At 40.1% G+C, this 18507-nt stretch overlaps 1 protein-coding gene across 2 annotated transcripts in view; it reads left to right on the top strand.

Moving 5' to 3' along the window:
* The window catches only part of TMCC1 (transmembrane and coiled-coil domain family 1), a 172738-nt gene extending 158591 nt beyond the window's left edge, over positions 1-14147 (top strand). For both annotated transcript variants that reach the window (XM_006901041.1, XM_006901042.1), the window contains exons 3-4: positions 8476-8611; positions 12884-14147. In XM_006901041.1, the coding sequence (XP_006901103.1) occupies positions 8476-8611; positions 12884-13198 (451 nt within the window). In that variant the 3' untranslated portion in view covers positions 13199-14147. The remainder of the gene's footprint in view (positions 1-8475; positions 8612-12883) is intronic.
* The last annotated feature ends 4360 nt before the right edge of the window (positions 14148-18507 follow it).

Raw genomic sequence — 18507 nt, 5'->3', positions numbered from 1 at the left:
AGTCCATGTGCACAGTAATACCATCTGTGTGATGCTGTAGGAAGAATCCCATGAACAGACTATGGGAATTACACAACCTATGTTTAGTACCAACTTAGAAAGGTAAATGAAACAGTATGCAGTGTAGGAAAGATAATACCAATGAAAACTATCTGACTTAACTGAAACAACATTCAAGATTTGTTTGTTTCTTGTAGTGTGTTATACCTCCAGTAAGCTGTTTTGATTTCTTGTTGTTGTGGTTGCCCATTTTTTGTGTTGTTGTTTTTAGCAATTGAAACTATATGGATATGATACAGAACAGATAATTCATCTTGATAGTTATAGAAAGGCTTCAGGCCTTTTGTTCTTAGGGTTTCTAGGAGTCGTTCTTGACTCAGTGGCAATCAACAACAACAATAATACATATGAGTATAAATTGATTATTTTGTGTATGTTAGAAAATATAAGTAGACAAGTTTAGGCCCTTAAAATACAGAAATATTTTTATTTTGGTCTGTCTACTTTTTCTTTCTATTAGTGTGTTTTGTATTATAATGTCCACCACTCTGTACATAGTAAACGAAAGGAAAACTTAATTTCGCTTTTGCTAAAGTAAGTCCAGCAACATGAGAATGAAACTCGGTGAAAGAGGCAATTCAGCAACCTAAATACTGGTGGTTGTGGTTGTGGTGGGGGTGGGTGGTATGTGCTGACTAGTGGGAACTGACTCATAACTGACCCTCTTCGAGGTTTCCAGAAGCAATAAATTGCATGAGAGGTGACTGCCCAGCCTTCTCCCACAGAGCAGCTGGTGGTTTCAAACCATGTGCCTTTGGGATTGCAGCACAGCTTCTTGCCACTAGGCCAGACTGTTTAGTGGGAGTTTAAAAAAAAATAAATAAATAAAACACAAAACAGTTTCTATCTAGGAAAATATGTCCCTATTAAATTATATAACCTTGAGTAAACTCTAAGCCTCCATGTCCCTCTAACTTAAAACGTTGGAAGTAAAGAAAATAGTTTTAAGATAAATCCGGTTTTGTTTAGGTTTTATTTTCCGTGTATTTACCTCTAGTGCACTGACTTCATTCTTAGGAGAATTCTTTAAAACTGTATGGCAGGCACACTGTGGACAGCAAAATGTGGAAAAGTTGTAGAACTGCTGACCCAGAGGCTCTGCACTACTCTTGGCTTTAATGGCTGTCATTCTGAATCTGAGAAACTTGATGGTAAAGTGATTAAACCACCCAGCTGCTAACCAAAAATGTCAGTGGTCCAAACCCACGAGCCCAAGCAACAGGAGAACAGTGAGGCAGTCTGCTTTCTTGGAAACCTCATAGAGCAATTATACTCTGTCCTATTGTATTGATGTGAGTTAAGTTGACTCTCAGCAGTGGGCTTTTAATTAATTCTAGGTATAGAAGGAGTAGCATCACAAAAAAAGAGAGAGCCTGTGACCCTAACATAAGAGGCGAAAGACGTTTATCCCCAAAATGAAGCACTGTATTAGAAAAAACTTAAAATGTGACACATTCTAGGGGTAATGGACATAAATGAAGACTCAGAAGTGGCAAGCAAACATGTAAAATACAGTGTGAACTGTGTGAACAGTGAAAACCCAGAATACGTGAGACCATGTGGTTGGCAAGCAGTCCTTTTGAACTACCAAATAGCAGTTGTTGCGGGAACTAGAAGGACCCACAAAGAGAAAAATAAAGACATATATATATACATGTGATATTCTGTCTCACAGAACAACTCGGTGAGACATTCTACCTTTGAGATCCTTTTATTTCATCTTTAAAATTACTCTTTGGAGTAGGTAGGTTTGCTCCTTAGAGATGGGCAGAGGTGAAAGTCATGTGGTTAGATTTTAGTTGAGTTTAAGAAAGAATTTTCTTTCTTTTTTTTTTTTTTAAGAAAGAATTTTCTAACAGGAACTGACACGTAACAGGAAGAAATAGCTTATTAGGAGCAATGCTGTAGAGATAACTCCCCTATAGAAAGAAATTTAATTAGATCTCTAAATTATTTTCTGATCCCTAATGTTTAAGATTCTTCCTGATCAAGAACTTTCCCTCCCAATCAAACCAAACAGTATTTTAAATGTTTCTGGTTTCAGTAACCCTAAAAAGTTAGAAGAGGTACATAAATGGCAGTAATCCTAGAAAAAGACAGATGTGACTTTGTTTTGTAATTTAACACAGTAATAAGCCTAAAATTAGACTGCCATCGGTTACCGTAAGATTGATTGGTTAAAAAAAAAAAGTTTAATATTGTACTTGATTTGCTTTCAGGGAGCACATACTCACGTATTACTTTCCTCACCTTAAAAGCTTCCTCGTTTTTTCTATAAGAAACTTTTTCACAAAGGCAAGCTCCAAGATGATGTTGTTGTTGTTGTTGTGTGCAATCAAGTCATTTGCGACTTAAAGCAACCCTATGTACAAGAGCCCTAAACGCTGTTCTATCCTGTGCCAACTTCACTGTCTCAAACACATTCATTCCTATCACTCCACCCAGAGAATCAATCCATCTCATCGAGGGTCTTCCTCTCCTGCGCCGTCCCTCCACTCTTCCAAACATGATGTCCCTCTCCAAGGACCAGTCCCTCCTTGCAGCATGCCCAAAGTATGTCAGATGAAGCTTCAGAATCCTTGACTCCAGGAAACATTCTGGCTTCACCCTCTCCAGGACAAACCTGTTTGTTCTTCTAGCAGTCCATGGTATATTCAGCATTCTTCTCCAGCACCATAACTCATTTATGCTTCTCACATTCCACGTTCCAATCACTAGTGCCTCCTTACAGCTATTTCTCTGTGTTTCCATTTCTAAGATCTCAGTTTCAATTGCCATGTCTGTTAGTCCAAATGATAATCGTAAGTGTGCTCTGTTGTACATAGGGTTTTCGAAGCTATACATGACAGTTGTACTTAAGAACTTTAAATTGAAGTCATACTGACCGCATCATAAGAGACTGACAGCAGCATGATATGGTCAGAATCAGAGATACCCTGATTGCTTGAGACTTAGGACATCACATCAGGGGCTGGTCACATGGGAGATGGGTGTTGAATGTTGTAAGCAAAAGTAGGAAGGGTTGGTGGTGGAGTAGGGAAAGGGTTGATTTAAAGCAAACAAAAAAACCCCAAAACCAACCAAACATGTAGCCAGGTGGGCAGCAACATTGAATATTGGTCTAACTGGTAAATGTCTTTCATCTATTCTTTTCTGTAGAATGTTTGTCTGTCAGATACTGTTATATATATTTAAAAATTGAGACAGAGTAGGAAGAAGGATTGGCCATCCACTTCTGAAATTACAGGCCTTCGAAAACCCTATGTACAATAGAGCACCTATCCAAGATGTTACAAAGTTGAAATAATGGTACAGCCATGTTCTTAGATTCAACATTTTACTATATTATCGTGTATCTTCCCAATATACCAATCTCTCCTCTGTCTTTTTGTTTATTCATTGTTGCACATTTTCTTCCCCCTTCCCCAGCCCACCTTTCAATGCACTCCTTGTTCCTTGTAGTCATGCATATAATGTCTAGTCATATATTACTTTCAGACAGTTCTTCCCCTCATCTGTTCTAATGCAGTATTCATTATTATCCACTTTTCCCCAACTCCCCCCATGTCTGTCCTGTTTTATAAAAGCATGTTATGCAGTATTTGTCCTTTTGTGACAGATCTTTCACTCAGCATAATGTCCTCACAACTCGCTCATGTTGTGTAATATTTTACAAGTTCCTTTTTCCAGTGCTGTATAATACTCCATTGTGTGAATGTACCTAGTTAATTCTACCCGTTTGTTTATGGGCACTTGAGTTACTTCCATCTCTTTGTTATTGTGAATAATGCAACAATAAACATGGGTGTTCATACATCTATTTGAATTGTGTCTCTGGTTTCTTTAGGGTATATTCCCAGTATTGCAATTGCTGGATCAAATGGTATTTCTATTTTTAACTTTTTGAGAAAATGCCAGACTACCTTCCATAGTGGCTTTGGCATATTACATTTCCACCAGCAGTGAATAAGAATTCCAAGCTCTCTCTAATCCCACCAGCATATGTTGTTTATTGCCCTAGTGAACTTTACTGTTGTGGCTTGGGACCATACCTCATCTGTCTATTTTTTTATTTATGCATTGTAAACTGTTTGCAGATATCTATGATCTCTTTTTATAGCTTTATTGAGATATAATTCCTATACTGTAAAGTTCAACATTAAAAGCATATAGTTATGCACACCCATGTTTATCATGGCTTTATTCACAATAGCAAGGAGTTCAAAAGAACCTAAGTGCCCATCAACAAACGAATGGATAGAGAAGCTGTGGTATAGTCACACAATGGAATGCTATGCTGCATTGAAAAACAAGGAACTCACGCATTATTCAAAATGGGTGACCCTGGAGGACATGATGCTGAGTGAGGTATCTCAGTCACAAAAGAACAAATACTGCATGGTGCCACTGTTGTAAAACAGGACTGACCTTGGGGTTGGGGGGAGACTGAGAAAGATGGGTTCAATAATGTATACTGCATTGAAACAGATGAGGGAGAAAACTGTTTAAAAGGGATATGTGATTAGGTATTCTTGTCATGATGGGAGTCCAGAGCGAAGGTTGCATAGTGGAGTGGACCTGGGGGGAGGGATTGTAAAACAATGAAAGAATTTTTCTATTACTTTTCCAAGTGGGTAGTGTACTTGGGGGGAGGGTTTGGAGCGGAGAAAAGTGCAACAGTGAGTGAATGGAAATCCAAAATCTCTGTAAATTTTCATTGAAATTAGTAATAAAATTAAAAAATAAATTTCTGTTTGTTATTGTTGTTAGGGACTCTCGAGTGGAGTACAACTTGTAGTATCCCTATGAACAACACATCTGAACTCTGTCTTACCCTGTGCCATCCTCATAATCTCTGACACACTGGAGCCCATTTCTCTAGGCACTGTCAGTCCAGCTCATTGAGGGTCTTTCCCCCTCTCACTGATCCTCCCCTTTTCCAAGCATGATGTCCCTTTGCAAGGAATAGCCTCTCCTGACAACAAGCCCGAAATATGTGAGACAAATCTTCACCATCCTTGCTTCCAGGGAACATACTGGCTGTGTTTTTTTTTTCAAAACATAACAGGTTTTTCACCAGTCCAGGAGATAATTCGGTACCATTTCCAGCACCACAGTTCAAAGGCATCAAATTTTCTTCTGTCATCCTTATTATTGTCCAGATCTCAGAGATGTAGCAAGTGGTTGAAAAGACTCCATTGTTGCACCAGGTGCACCTTAGTGTTCACACTAGTAACAATACTAAATACTTTGGAGAGGTCCCTGACAGCAGACTTTCCCAGTACTGTCTCTTCATCTGACTGCTGGTGCCAAGGGTGTTGATTGTGAATCCAAATAAGATTAAATAATTGTCAACTTCATCTTTTCTCCATCTGTGATGCTTTTCTCTATCTGTGATGATGTTGCTTATTGATTCAGTGGTGAGTATTTTTGTGTTCTTGATGTTGAGATGCAATGCTTTGATCTTCTGCAACTAGCATTTCAATTCCTCCTCACTTTCAGGAAGCAAGGCTATGTCATCTGCATATTGCAGGTTATTGATGAGTCTTCTCCAATCCTGATGCCCCATTTTTCTTCACAGGATCCAACATCTGAAATTATTTGTTCATCATATAGAGTTAATAGATAGAGAGGAAGGATACAACCCTGATGTATACCTTTTCTAATTTTAAACCATGCAGTGTTCCTTTTTGCTCTGTTTGGACAGCAACCTCTTGATCTAGATAAAGGTTTTGTATTAGCATAATTAAGTGTTCTGAGATAGCATTTCTTCTCAATATTAGCCATAGTTTGTTATGATCTACCCGGTCAAATGCCTTTGCATAGTCAATAAAACAGACATTCTTCTGATATTCAGTGCTTTCAGTCAGACATCAGCAGTGATATCTTCAGTGCTACAGCCTTCTCTAAACCTTTAAACTTCTGGCAGTTTTCTCGCAGTGGACTAGCCATTTTTGGATGGTCTTCAGCAATATTTTGCTTATGTGTGACTGTTGTTGTTATGTGCCATAGACCTGTGACTCATAGCAACCCTGTGTATAACAGCTCTGAAGCCTGCCCAAAGCTGAGCCTGTTCCTGTATCCATTACCCCAGTTACAGCATCAGTCTATCTCATCTGACGTCTTCCTCTCCTGCACTGTACCTCCACTTTTCCAAGCATGATGTCCTTCTCCAAGTCCTTGTCCCTCCTGGACACGTGCCCAAAGTATGTGAAACAGAGCTCCAAAATCCTTGCCTCTAAGGAGAAACTTGGTTTCACTCTCTCCAAGACCTGTTTTGTTTTCTTAGCGGTCCATGGTATGTTCAGTACTCACTGGTCCTTGGAAAGGAACATTATGCTTGGGAGGAAGACCTTCTATGAGATGACTTGACTCAGTGACTGGGATAATAGGGGTAGGTATGTCAGAGACAATAAGGTTGGCTCAGGATAGAGCAGAGTTCAGAGCTGTTGTACACAGGTTGCTATGAGTCGCGGTTGACTTAACGGCACATAACAGCACCACATGTCAAAGGCATCGATTCTTCTTTTCATCCTTAGTCCAGATCTCTGATGCATAACAAGTAATTAAGAAGGTGATGGCCTAGATCAAGCAGACCTCAGTCTCTAGATTGACATCATTGCCCCTAAGCACTCTGGAGGGGCCCCTGACAGCATATTTTCCCGGTGCAATTCATCTTTTAATTTCCTAACTCCATTCTTCTCACCATTTAGGTTTCAGCTCTCATTGCCAAAGAGTGTTAAATAGGAAGTGTTTTTCTTGACTGTTTTAGCTAAGCCAGCTCCCCCCCCCCCATTCTTTACCATATGAGTCAATCTATCTGCATCTTAAACATCCATACTTGAAATTTTGGGAGTTTCCTTTTAAAACATAACTTCCCAAAGACAGGCACTATTATTTATTTAACAGTACTATCAATACTTTGAGCCATGCCTGGAGGACACAAGCCTTAAGTAAATATTTGTTGACAGATATATCCCAGAGCATATTAGTGTTAACCAGTATCCAGGAGCTCTGTTGTTCTGGTCCATAGGGAGTTGCACTGCTGACCCAAAGGCGGCACCTCTCCTGTGTCATGAATCTACCAGTCACTCCAAAGGGTTAAGATGAGCAGTCTCTTCCAGTGCAATTTACAGCCCTAAAAATCCAGTGGAGGGTCAGCAGTAAGTCGATTCCAACTCTACAGCAATGAGTTTTTCGTTTTTAATGTGTCCTAGACACTAAGCTTAACTATGAGGTCCTTCTGGTTCTAATATTCTGGGACTTGAAATCAAGAACCTCCATCCAGGTAAGTGCTGGAATAAGCTACTAGTAACTCTTGAAAGGTTAGTTTCCACTTTTGTGCCATTTCTTTTCTGACAAGATCTGGTTAATAATAGACTAGGTTTTCTTGCCTTCCTGTATGTGCAAGGAAGTCCTGGTGATGTACTCTACTCTATGGAGCATCTCACTGCTAATCCAAAGGTAACACGTGTTGTTCTTTTTGTTGTTGTTATGTGCTATCGAGTCATTTGCGACTCATAGCAACCCTGTGTACAAGAGCCCTAAACGCCATTCTATCCTGTGCCAACCTCTCTGTCTCAAACACATTCATTCCCACCACTCCACTCACAGAATTGAACCATCTCATCGAGGGTCTTCCTCTCCTGTGCTGTCCCTCCACTCTCCCAAACATGATGTCCCTCTCCAAGGACCAGTCCCTCCTTGTAACATGCCCAAAGTATGTCAGACAAAGCTTCAGAATCCTTGACTCCAGGGAACATTCTGGCTTCACCCTCTCCAGGACAAACCTGTTTGTTCTCCTAGCAGTCCGTGGTATATTCAACACTCTTCTCCAGCACCACAGCTCAAAGGCATCAATTCTCCTTCCATCATCCCTATTCACTGTCCAACTCTCCAATGCATAACACGTAATTGCAAAGATTGTAGCCCGGATCAGGCTAAGGTAACACTAGCAGTTGGAATTCACCAGACGCTCATGGAGAAAAGATGGACAGTCTCTTCCTATGTGATTTACAACCTCAAAAAAACCCACTGGAGGATCAGTTATGAGCTAGTTCTGACTGTGGCAATGAGAGCAAGTGAATAATATGTACATGTGTATCTCAGAGCAGAATAATAGCTCAGAGTTGTAGCTATTCTCAAAGTCAACATACGATTGACCTCCTTGACAGTGCTCTGTGCTAAGAACATTGTGGAAAAGCTGTCACTGTTTGAGTATGAACTTGTGAAGGTATCCATTTTAGGAATTAAAAGTTCTAATCCTACTTGTACTCACTGACATGTGCTGTTAGCCCAGGCCACTCACATAATTTCCTGTGCTTTTCATTTTCTCTCTTTAAAGATGGGTTTTAGGGTTTGAATGTGAATGAAAAACACAGCCTGCATAAAATTCTTATCTCTTCCTCTTCTTAGATGTGAACGACTAGAAGAACAACTCAATGACCTAACAGAGCTCCACCAGAATGAAATCTTGAACTTGAAACAGGAATTGGCCAGCATGGAAGAAAAAATTGCTTACCAATCCTATGAACGAGCCCGGGACATCCAGGTTAGCACAAAGAGTCGAAGCATAAAGCAGATGACGAGAGAGTAAGAAATATTTTCAGAATGAGAAGAGTAAGGGTATTAACAGTAACTTACATCACTATAATACACCTGACCCTTCACAGGGGTATTGTGTTTCTTATGTTCACTGTAGTTCCATATACAGAAAATCATATATGCATGACATCTGTTAGTTACTGCTTCAGGAATTGCTTTAAGTGTCACAGCCATCTTACCTGTCTCTTTCTTCTGTGTTTAACACGTTGCCGCAAGTGATGGCAAAAAAAAAGGGTATTTCTAAGCCCGGTCTCAATTTAAAAGTGTGCTTAAAGGGCTTTTGTCCTCCTAGCTGCCAAATTCAAACCTTTTATAGGTAACTTGTTAATACAGCCAATGAAATAGAAATGCTTAAGTCTTGTAGCCCCACTGTCTTATTGCATGGAGAGATAAAAGATTTAACCATTTTTTTTTATTTTTTTTTTTTTCCACAGAGTGAAGTTTATTCCCAACAAAGGTCCCCTCCCCCCTCCCCAGCCCGGGAAGGGACAAATTGAGATTTAACCATTTTTTTTAAACTGTGGTTGGGAATCATTTCTAAGAAAACATTTCTTAGTGGTTCTGATGAAAATAAACTAGCATGAAAGAAGGGAAGTGGCCCAGGTAACTACAGCAGCCTAAAAGAATTAAGCAACTGTAAATATTGGCAAAATATGATGGACTGGCATGGGACATTTTTAATTAGACAGCCTGTGATCTACTATGCTGGAAATGAAAAGGTGAGGGAAAGGGGCTACACATTCATAGGTAAAATAACCATTTCTAGATCTATCTTGAAATACAGTGTTGTGAGCAACAGGATAATATCCGTGCACATACAAGGAAGACCTGTTAATACTACTACCATTCAAATATATGCATCAGCAACCAGAGCAGAAGAGGAGGAAATAAAAGATTTTTGCCAGCTTTGCAATCAGAAATAGCTTGAGCATGCAACCAAGATGCATTCAGAATAATGGGTGACTGGAATGCAGAAGTTGGAAAACATGGAGTTGGTGTCAGAAATGAGGCTGGAGATAGAATGATAGAATTTTGTATGGTCAGTGATTTATATACAAATGAATAAATACAAATTAAGAAATACAAACAGCACTATACACATGCATCTCACCTGATAGGCTACACAGGAATCAGATTGATTACATCGGTGGAAAGAATCACTGCAGAAGCTCAGTATCAGCTGTGAAAACTAGGCCAGGTGCTGATTATAGAATAGACCTATTAACTCCTCATGGGCACATTCAAAATGAATCAAAAGAAATTTAGAACAAATCCAAGAGAACCAAAATTTGACCTTGAGTCTATCACACCTGCATTTTAAAACCATCTCAGGAACAGGTTTGAGGCCTTGACCACTAATGAATGAAGATCTGATGAACTGTGGGAGGATATCATCCATGAATAATATAAAAAGTACTTGCTAAGACAGAGGAGGAAGAAAAGACTGAGGTGGATGTCAGAAGAGATGCTGAGTATTACTAGAGCAGTGAGAAGCCAGAGCAAAGAGAATAAATCAGGATGTTAAGCTGGGCAGAAGATTTCAAAGGATAGCTTGGGAAGACAGTGCAAAGTATTTCTAATCAAATATGTAAAGAGCTGTAATCAGAGAATCAGAAGGGATGAACTCCCTCACATTTCTTAAGCTGAAGTAACTGAAGAACAAATTCAAGCCTTTAGTGGTAATACTTAAAGATGCTGTGGGCAGAATATTGAATGCTCCAGGAAGCCTCAAAAGAATATGGAAGGAGTACACTGAGTCACTGTGCAAGAAAGAACTGTCTTGACAAAGAAAAAATTCATGAAACAACATATGATCAAGAAGCAACGGTGATGAAGGAGGAAGTTCAGGCTGCTCTGAAGGAATTGGGAAATAACAAGGCTTCAGAAATTGATGAAATATCAATTGAATGTATTTCAACAAACAGGTGTGTCGCTGGACATAGCTCACCAGGTTGTGCAAAGAAATCTAGAGGACAACTACCAAGCCAACTGACTAGAAGAGATCCATATTTCTTCCCATTCCAAAAAACGATGATCCGACAGAGTGTGAAAATTATCAAACAATAGCACATGCAAGCAAAATCTTCCTGAAGATTATCCAGAAACAACTGGAAAAGTTTATCAATGGAACTACCAGAAGTGCACTCTGGGCTTAAAAGAGGTCATGGCACTGGGTACATCATATAGGCAGTGTCAGATGAATCTTGGCTGAAAGCAGAGTCACAGAGGAGTATCTTACCTGTGTAGCTAACCTTTACTTGGACCAGGAAGCAATCATCAGAACAGAGCAATGAAACATTGCATGGTTCAAAATCAGGAAAGGAGTGTGTCAAGGAGGTGTCTTGTCTCCATACCTTTTTAATTCATGTGCAGAACAATACATAATGTGGAACAGATCATTCAGGAGGCTGGATTTCATGAGGAGGAATGTGGCATCAGGACTGAAGGAGACTCATTTGTGTTATGCAAATGATATAACCTGCTTGCCTAAGTTGAGGAAGACCTGAGGGATTTGTTGCAGATTGAAAGGACTGAAGTCATCAATATAAATTGAAACTCAACATCAAGAAAACAAAGATTCTCACTAACGAAAGCCAAATGGCAGCACCATGATAGATGAAGAAGAGATTGAGATTAACAGTTTCAGCGTACTCAGTTCCACAATCAACACTCTTGGCCCCAGCAGTCAGGAAATCAAAAAATAAGTTGCTAAAAAAAAAAAAGAGTGTTAAAGAGCGATGATGTCCGTCTAGAAACTAAAGCACGCCTGATTCAGGCCATGGTCTTCACAATTACTTGCTATACATCAGAGAACTGGACAATGACTAAGGATGACTGTACAAGGATCAATGCCTTTGAGTTGTGGTGCTGGAGAAGAGTATTGAAAATACCATGGACTAATGGACTATCAAGAGAACAAACAAGTCTGTCTAAGAGAGAGTGAAACCAGGTTGCTCCTTGAAAGCAAGGATTCTGAAGCTCCATCTCACACACTTTGGGCATGTTGCCAGGAGGGACCAGTCCTTGGAGAAGGACATCAAGCTTGGAAGGGCGGAGGTACAAGGCAAGAGAGGAAGACCCTGGATGAAATTTATTGACACAGTGACTGTGGTAATGGGAGCATTTGTGTCAGAGACCGTAAGATTGGCTTGGGATAGGGCGAGGTTCAGAGCTATTGCAGTTGACTCAGCGTCACGTAACAACAATTACACCTTTTGTCCAGCTGCTGTCTTCTGCAGCCCCTAAAATTGTTTGTGGTTTTTTCCTTGCAATATTTTTCTGTGCTCTATAGCATCCACTGTCTGTTCTCGAGCTACCTCAGTCTGAAGTTTCCAGGACCTCATTTCAAAACCAGAAAGCCAGGACCAGAAAAACCCATGGTTCTCGCCACTGCCATATTTGAACATATGTCTGACCACAGCTAGGAAATGGTGTCCTGTCCCCTGAATATTATGTTGAAATTTTTCCTATATAAACTCGTGGGGAAAGCTATGACCTGGAGGCACAAGATCATTGTTAATATCCAGTCTAGTGCTTAGACATGGTGTCCACCTTACAGCATAAGCCTGAAAGGGAACACGTGTCCAATAGTATATACAAGGCAGCGTGTGCGTTGGATGCTCACTGCATCATTGCTATAATAAACATATGGCTCAGTAAACTCTACCTGCATACTGTAAAATAATTTGTTAGATAGAATGAGGTAGATCTCTACTTAAAGGTTTCAGAAGCCGCTGTTCAAACTCCATGCATTTCCCTGGGCACATATGTGTGTACCTTTAAACACAGGTGAAAGGATGAGCACACATCAAACTAACAATGTGATTTCAGAGCAGGTGTGAGAATTGAGGAAAGTATCAAGGGAAATGTCCTGCTTGAACTTTTTATTTTGAAAAAGTATCTGTATATGTGGTACTTAAATTATTTTTAAGTAAAAATATGAAACAAATAATTTTAAGTCTTGTCACTAAAATATTCAGGTCTGAATCCAGGTAGAACCACAGGTCCTTGTTCAACATCATACAGAAATTCAGTAGAGGCCAGTTAGGTGACTAATAGTCACTTGGACATGAGTTATGGTCGCCTTTCACTCAGACTCGAGCATATTTTAAATTGTTGGCACAGCTCAGGCAGCATCTGGCAAGCCCCTGGGGCACGCCAGCCATTCAGGGTCCATGTGAGCAAAAGCCTTAATGAACTATTTCCCTCTGGTCCACAGGAGGCCCTGGAGGCATGCCAGACCCGCATCTCCAAGATGGAGCTACAGCAGCAGCAGCAGCAGGTGGTACAGCTAGAAGGACTGGAGAATGCCACTGCCCGGAACCTTCTGGGCAAACTCATCAACATCCTTCTGGCCGTCATGGCAGTTCTTTTAGTCTTTGTCTCCACGGTGGCCAACTGTGTGGTTCCCCTCATGAAGACTCGCAGCAGGACGTTCAGCACTTTATTCCTTGTGGTTTTCATTGCCTTTCTCTGGAAGCACTGGGATGCACTCTTCAGCTACGTGGAGCGGTTCTTTTCATCCCCCAGATGATGCTGGCACAAGAAGGCAGCTGCCCCTACCCTCTGGCAAGTGCATGCAGCGAAGAATTAGACAGCAACTTAACCTACTCTGAAGTTTCTACAACAAAAGAGTTGAGTGAATCTGTTTACATTTAGAATAATGGTTTTTTCTTCAAGAGACACAATTGCAATAGTATTTTTTAGATTTTATCCAAGAAGTTTTTTGGGCAAAATCTTGGATCATTTTTATGTAGCATGATTTTTCCTCGGGATGCAAATCTTAAACAGTCCTTTAACATGAACCAACAATCTGGAGCACACTGAAGGGCATTCTAAATTGTAGCTTGAATGACTGCACTAAAAACCCGTTAAAATAATAAGAAAACTTGATTAGGGCCAACCATTTAAACCTAGCACCCTGCCTTGTCTGAGCTCACCACCTCTCTCCCTCCCAGACTTAACTTTACTGTGAAGTCCTACCACATTCCATGTCTGAATTGTTGGGTTCAGGGTGCATCTTCCTTGTCTGCAGAAGAACATACGGACCTCCCTGACTTTTTCACCAAGTTTGGCCACTCATGATAAACCTGGAAGTCTGGTCACTTTTAAACCCCTTAACCTTGCTAGGACAAAAACACACACCTGCACCCCAAGTCCTCACAGGATCACAGCACAGGCCTACTGCAGTATTTTGAAGTAGCCTTCTAAATACTTAATTTTAAACAAAAACCTTTTGGCCGCACTTTTAAGGTTTTGTTTTATTTGTTTTGTTTTTTTAATATATGTACAGTCACCAGTTTAAAAACAAAAAAAAAATCTGAACAGCATACTTGAAGAATGTAATACTCGAATTCTCAGTGCTTCCTTATGGTTTCTAATAGGATTTTTTATTGTTATTATTATTATTGGGTTTTTTTGGAAAGGGTTGGGAGGGTCTTTTATTTTTCCTTTGAAATAAAGAAGTGATGTTTTTAAATGAAGAAATGTGTGGATACTTAAGTGTGCTGCTCTCTCTTGTCTTAAAACAGTTTGTAAAGTAAGACTTGCTGTAAATGCTGCCCTCTGCTGCCCTATTTTTGAGATGCAGCTTAAACTTCCTCTTCTGACTGCTGCTGCTGCTTTCTGATGTCCCTCCCACCCCAGCCACCACTTTATGGCTTGGCTTGATTGGAGAGAAAAGGGGTGCATGGGAGAGAGAAGTAGGCTATTTCCACAAACCAGCATGGTAGGATAGGGATTTTTTTCTTTTTTTTAGCCCCAGGAAAATTTCTAACCAGTGACCTTGGGGTGAGGTTATCATTAGAACAAATTGAGACTATTATATGAAAGTCATAAATAATTCCTGATGCTTCCTTAATTTATTTTTAATACCCCCTAATTACTGAAACCAAAGTGATGTGGAGTCTTCTGTCAGCATTTTAGCATCCTTAATTTCAAAGCTTTATCCTGTTAAGCAGAAAAAGAGATTAGAATGAAACAGGTTTAGCGTGTGAACTTGGCTGCTTTCTGTAATCTAAACTGATTTATTAGTATACATCTACTGCTCATTGAGCATGTGTAGACAGTTTAGAAAGACTGACTGAGCCTCTTACCCTACCCCACAACTAACTGCATCATCCTGGTGGAACTGGAACTTTAAAGGTTTACCTGGATAGCTTAGTTAATCATTTTGTATTATTTGTAGTAATTGAGTCAAATTGCTGTTCCATCTTGGCCCCAGTTCATGCAACCAAGTGATGAGCAAGGGACATATAATATGTCCTGAAATGTGTAGCAAAGCATGTGTATTTCCCCCTTACCAGGCAATGCTTTTGGAACGAGGCTAGCATTTTCCTGACTGAGAGGATGGTTTACAGGACAACTCCAGCCTCCCTTTTCTTGGACAGACTGGCCTTCTCAGAGTCAACATGTTTCCATCGTCACTTTGATATTTTAACTCAGGTACCTCCAATCTTTGTCCCACCTCCAGATGATTGTAGTACACCTGTTAGCTCTTTTGCCCTCTCAGAATCAGCACCCAGAGCAGGGACTATATGGGTGGCTTTCCTTCTTAAATATCATTGCAATCAGTTCATGTTCATGTTCATGCCAAAGCCAAATTGTCCCATAGATTCTAGTTAAAATGTTAACTTCACCTGAAAGCATTGCCGTGACCTGAGGTAGAAGTGCCATGGGATCCTACCACCTAGTGAAAATAGCAATTTCTTTTTAATGCTATAGGTAAATCTCTCAGAGTAGAGATGCAAGCCCCACAAGATTATTGAAAAGATGCTTTATCTGCAGTCCCTCCAGTTTTTTCTAAATTAGAATCTTTGAGTCCCCTAAGCTATATAAAGGCTAAGCTTGGTGGGTAGTGGAAGATGGATTCAAACTGTTCCTTTCTAAAGCTTTTGTCCTCTAGAAGGCCCCCTGAGCTCCAACCCAAACAGGCTCATGCAGGTTTTCTATCCTCCTTTCTCAAACTGTCGTAAGGAGGGACTTTGAGTCCAGGTTAGGCACAGTAACAGCTTTCTGGGCCCTAATGTTCTCTGCATTTAATGCTGTTGTGGTCATGCATCTGTTCTTATGCTTTCCCCACTTTCTATTTCTGCTGCCTACCCCTGTTGCCTTTGAGTTTCTTTACATCCTGGCTATTCTTAAATTCTCTTGCCTATTCAGGAGAACCTTTCTCTATTTAACAATTGTTAATAGGATTATTAAAATTTACCCTAGCTTTAATGCTGCTTCTCTTAGAAAACTATGTGCATTCCCTTTGAATTGATGCTTTCCTGGATTATTTTTAAATGCCGGTGCCTGGGTGAATGAGGATGGCTGGGTTGGCTTGGGTGACTCTGTTCAAGTTGTAGAATGGCTAACATTTTACACTTTTTATGATTGTTGAAAGGGTACTTCTGCCTGTCTCAATTTTGATATCTACTCATTGCATCCTAGTAAAGAAGGCTTTCTATTCCACTGGCTCCATAAGATGCGAAAGTAGGTTGAATTCTACACTTAACAGGTTGGGATCTTCTCTCCCCCCATACTCCACCCCCAATACTTATGCTAAAATTCTAATGCCAAAAGAACACTGGGATCAAGCCTTCCTTGCTAGCCATGTGCTAATGAGCCTATTTTCATGTGACCTTCACTGCACTTGGTTTTGTTTCTGATTTCATGTTTCTTTACATTACAGTCAGATGAAATGTTGAATTCTGAGTGAGTTCCAATGAGTTGTTTTCCGACTTTGGGAAATATGCATCCAAAACAAAACCAAACTGATTATAATCAGAAAAACTGACAAAGAGAAAATTACGGTTTCCACACACTCATCCCCAACCCCAAATAAAACTGGGGATTTTGAATGTGGCTCTTAAGAGTTAACATTGATGTCCATCTATGTGTATGCTAGGTGATACTCTCAGTAGACACTGACTACTAGACTGTAAGTGTGTATTATCAAAGTGTGTAAGAATAAAAAAACTCACTTGCACGAATTGAAAAGTACAGAAATGACACTTGTGAACGTGTGGACGTTAACACTGTAGTTGATAGATCTTAAGCTGCTAATTGTTGAGAGAGAATTACATTTATGTTTTGTCTGATCGCTGCAGATTCTCAGCAGCACTTTTACTGTATATACAAATTGAAATAAAGACCTCAGCTATTAATGTGGTGGTCAGACTCGACTTTGTTTTGCTGTCTGTTTCCAGTGACAAACTTATTGTTGTTGTTGATTGTCTTTGAGTCAAGCATGACTCAGTAGCGACCCTATAAACAAAAGGCCTGAAGCACCTCTACAACTATCAACATTTATCAAAGTTCATAGAGTTTCCAGAGGCATGTTATTTAGGAAGTAGATGCCACTCCTTCCAAACCTGTCATAGTATGTTATTGTTTTTATATGTCATTGAGTTGCTTGTGATGTATAGTGACCCTGTGTACAGCAGCTCTGAACCCTGCCCTGTCCTGAGCCAGTCTCACTAACTCCGACACACCAACCCCCACTGCCCCAGTTACTGTATCAGTCTATCTCATCCTGAGTCTCTCTCACTCCTGCACTGTCCATCCACCCTTCCGAGCATGATATCCTTCTCCAAGGACTGATCTCTCCTGGCCACATGCCCAAAGTAAGTGAGACAGAGCTTCAAAATCATAGCCTCCAAGGAAAGACTTAGCTTCACCCTCTCCAAGACACTTAGCAATAGGAAAAGTGTCCAGTAGAGAGAGAGTGTGTATGTCTGTCTGTGTGTGTTCACTAGAAAGTACATGTCTCACCTAATTGATCCAGATACATTCTTTTTAAAACTGTGTGGGCCAAACTTAACACCTAGCCAACTTGGAAAACTTTTCTCAGTCATGAAGAGCAGCTAGCATTTACAGAATGCTTACTAGTTCCCAGGCATAAAGCTCACTAGGACATGCAGGTCTGTCATTTTATTCTCCCAGCAATCTCATGCAAGAGGTGTCATTCTCACTCTATAGATAAGAAAGCAGATGGGTGAAATGCATTTTATTCTCCCAGCAATCTCATGCAAGAGGTGTCATTCTCACTCTATAGATAAGAAAACAGGTGGGTGAAATGCTTTGCATTGGAGTTCTTGGGAGAAAGTTCAAAGTTAAAAACAGTAAGTAGAGGTTAACTTGTAGGAATTCTTGGGTGCACTTCTAAAGGGCTAAAAGGTTTATGTTTAAGTAAGACTGAATGTTCAAAACAACTCTAAGATAACATATCACGCCAGTAACAATAGCCAAGTTCAACAGAGCAGCAAACAACAAATGCTGGCCAGGTTGCGGAGAAACTCTAACCCTTATTCACTGTTGGTGGGAGTGTAAAATGGTTTAACCACTATGGAAGGCAGTGTGGTACTTTCTCAAAGAGTTGGAAATAGAAATAACCATTTGACCCAGCAATTTCACTACTGGGAATATACCCTAAAGAAACCAAAACTGCCACCCAAACTGATATATGCACACCCATGTTTATTGCTGCATTGCTCACAATAGCAAAGAGATGGAAACAACCCAAGTACCCATCAACTAATAAATGGGTAGAGAAGCTGTGGTATATTCACCCAATGGAACACTATGCAACACTGAAAAACAAGGAATTCATACAATATTATACAAAATGGGTGACCCTGGAGGACATTATGGTAAGTGAAATATCTCAGTCACAAAAGGACAAATACTGCATAATGCCACTGTTATAAAACAGGACTGACATGGAGGTTGGGGAGAAACTAAGGAAAGAGGGGAAAATAAGGTACCGTGCATTGAAACAGATGAGGGAAAGAAGTGTTTAAAAGGAATATATGATTAGGTATTCTTTTCCTGACAATAGTACAGAACAAGAGTTAACAT

This window comes from Elephantulus edwardii, unplaced genomic scaffold (genome assembly GCF_000299155.1).
Source record: "Elephantulus edwardii isolate Elephantulus edwardi_28Jun2011 unplaced genomic scaffold, EleEdw1.0 scaffold00306, whole genome shotgun sequence".
Taxonomy (NCBI): domain Eukaryota; kingdom Metazoa; phylum Chordata; class Mammalia; order Macroscelidea; family Macroscelididae; genus Elephantulus; species Elephantulus edwardii.
The sequence above is the reverse complement of the archived record's forward strand: the minus strand, read 5'-3'. Positions and strand labels throughout refer to the sequence as shown.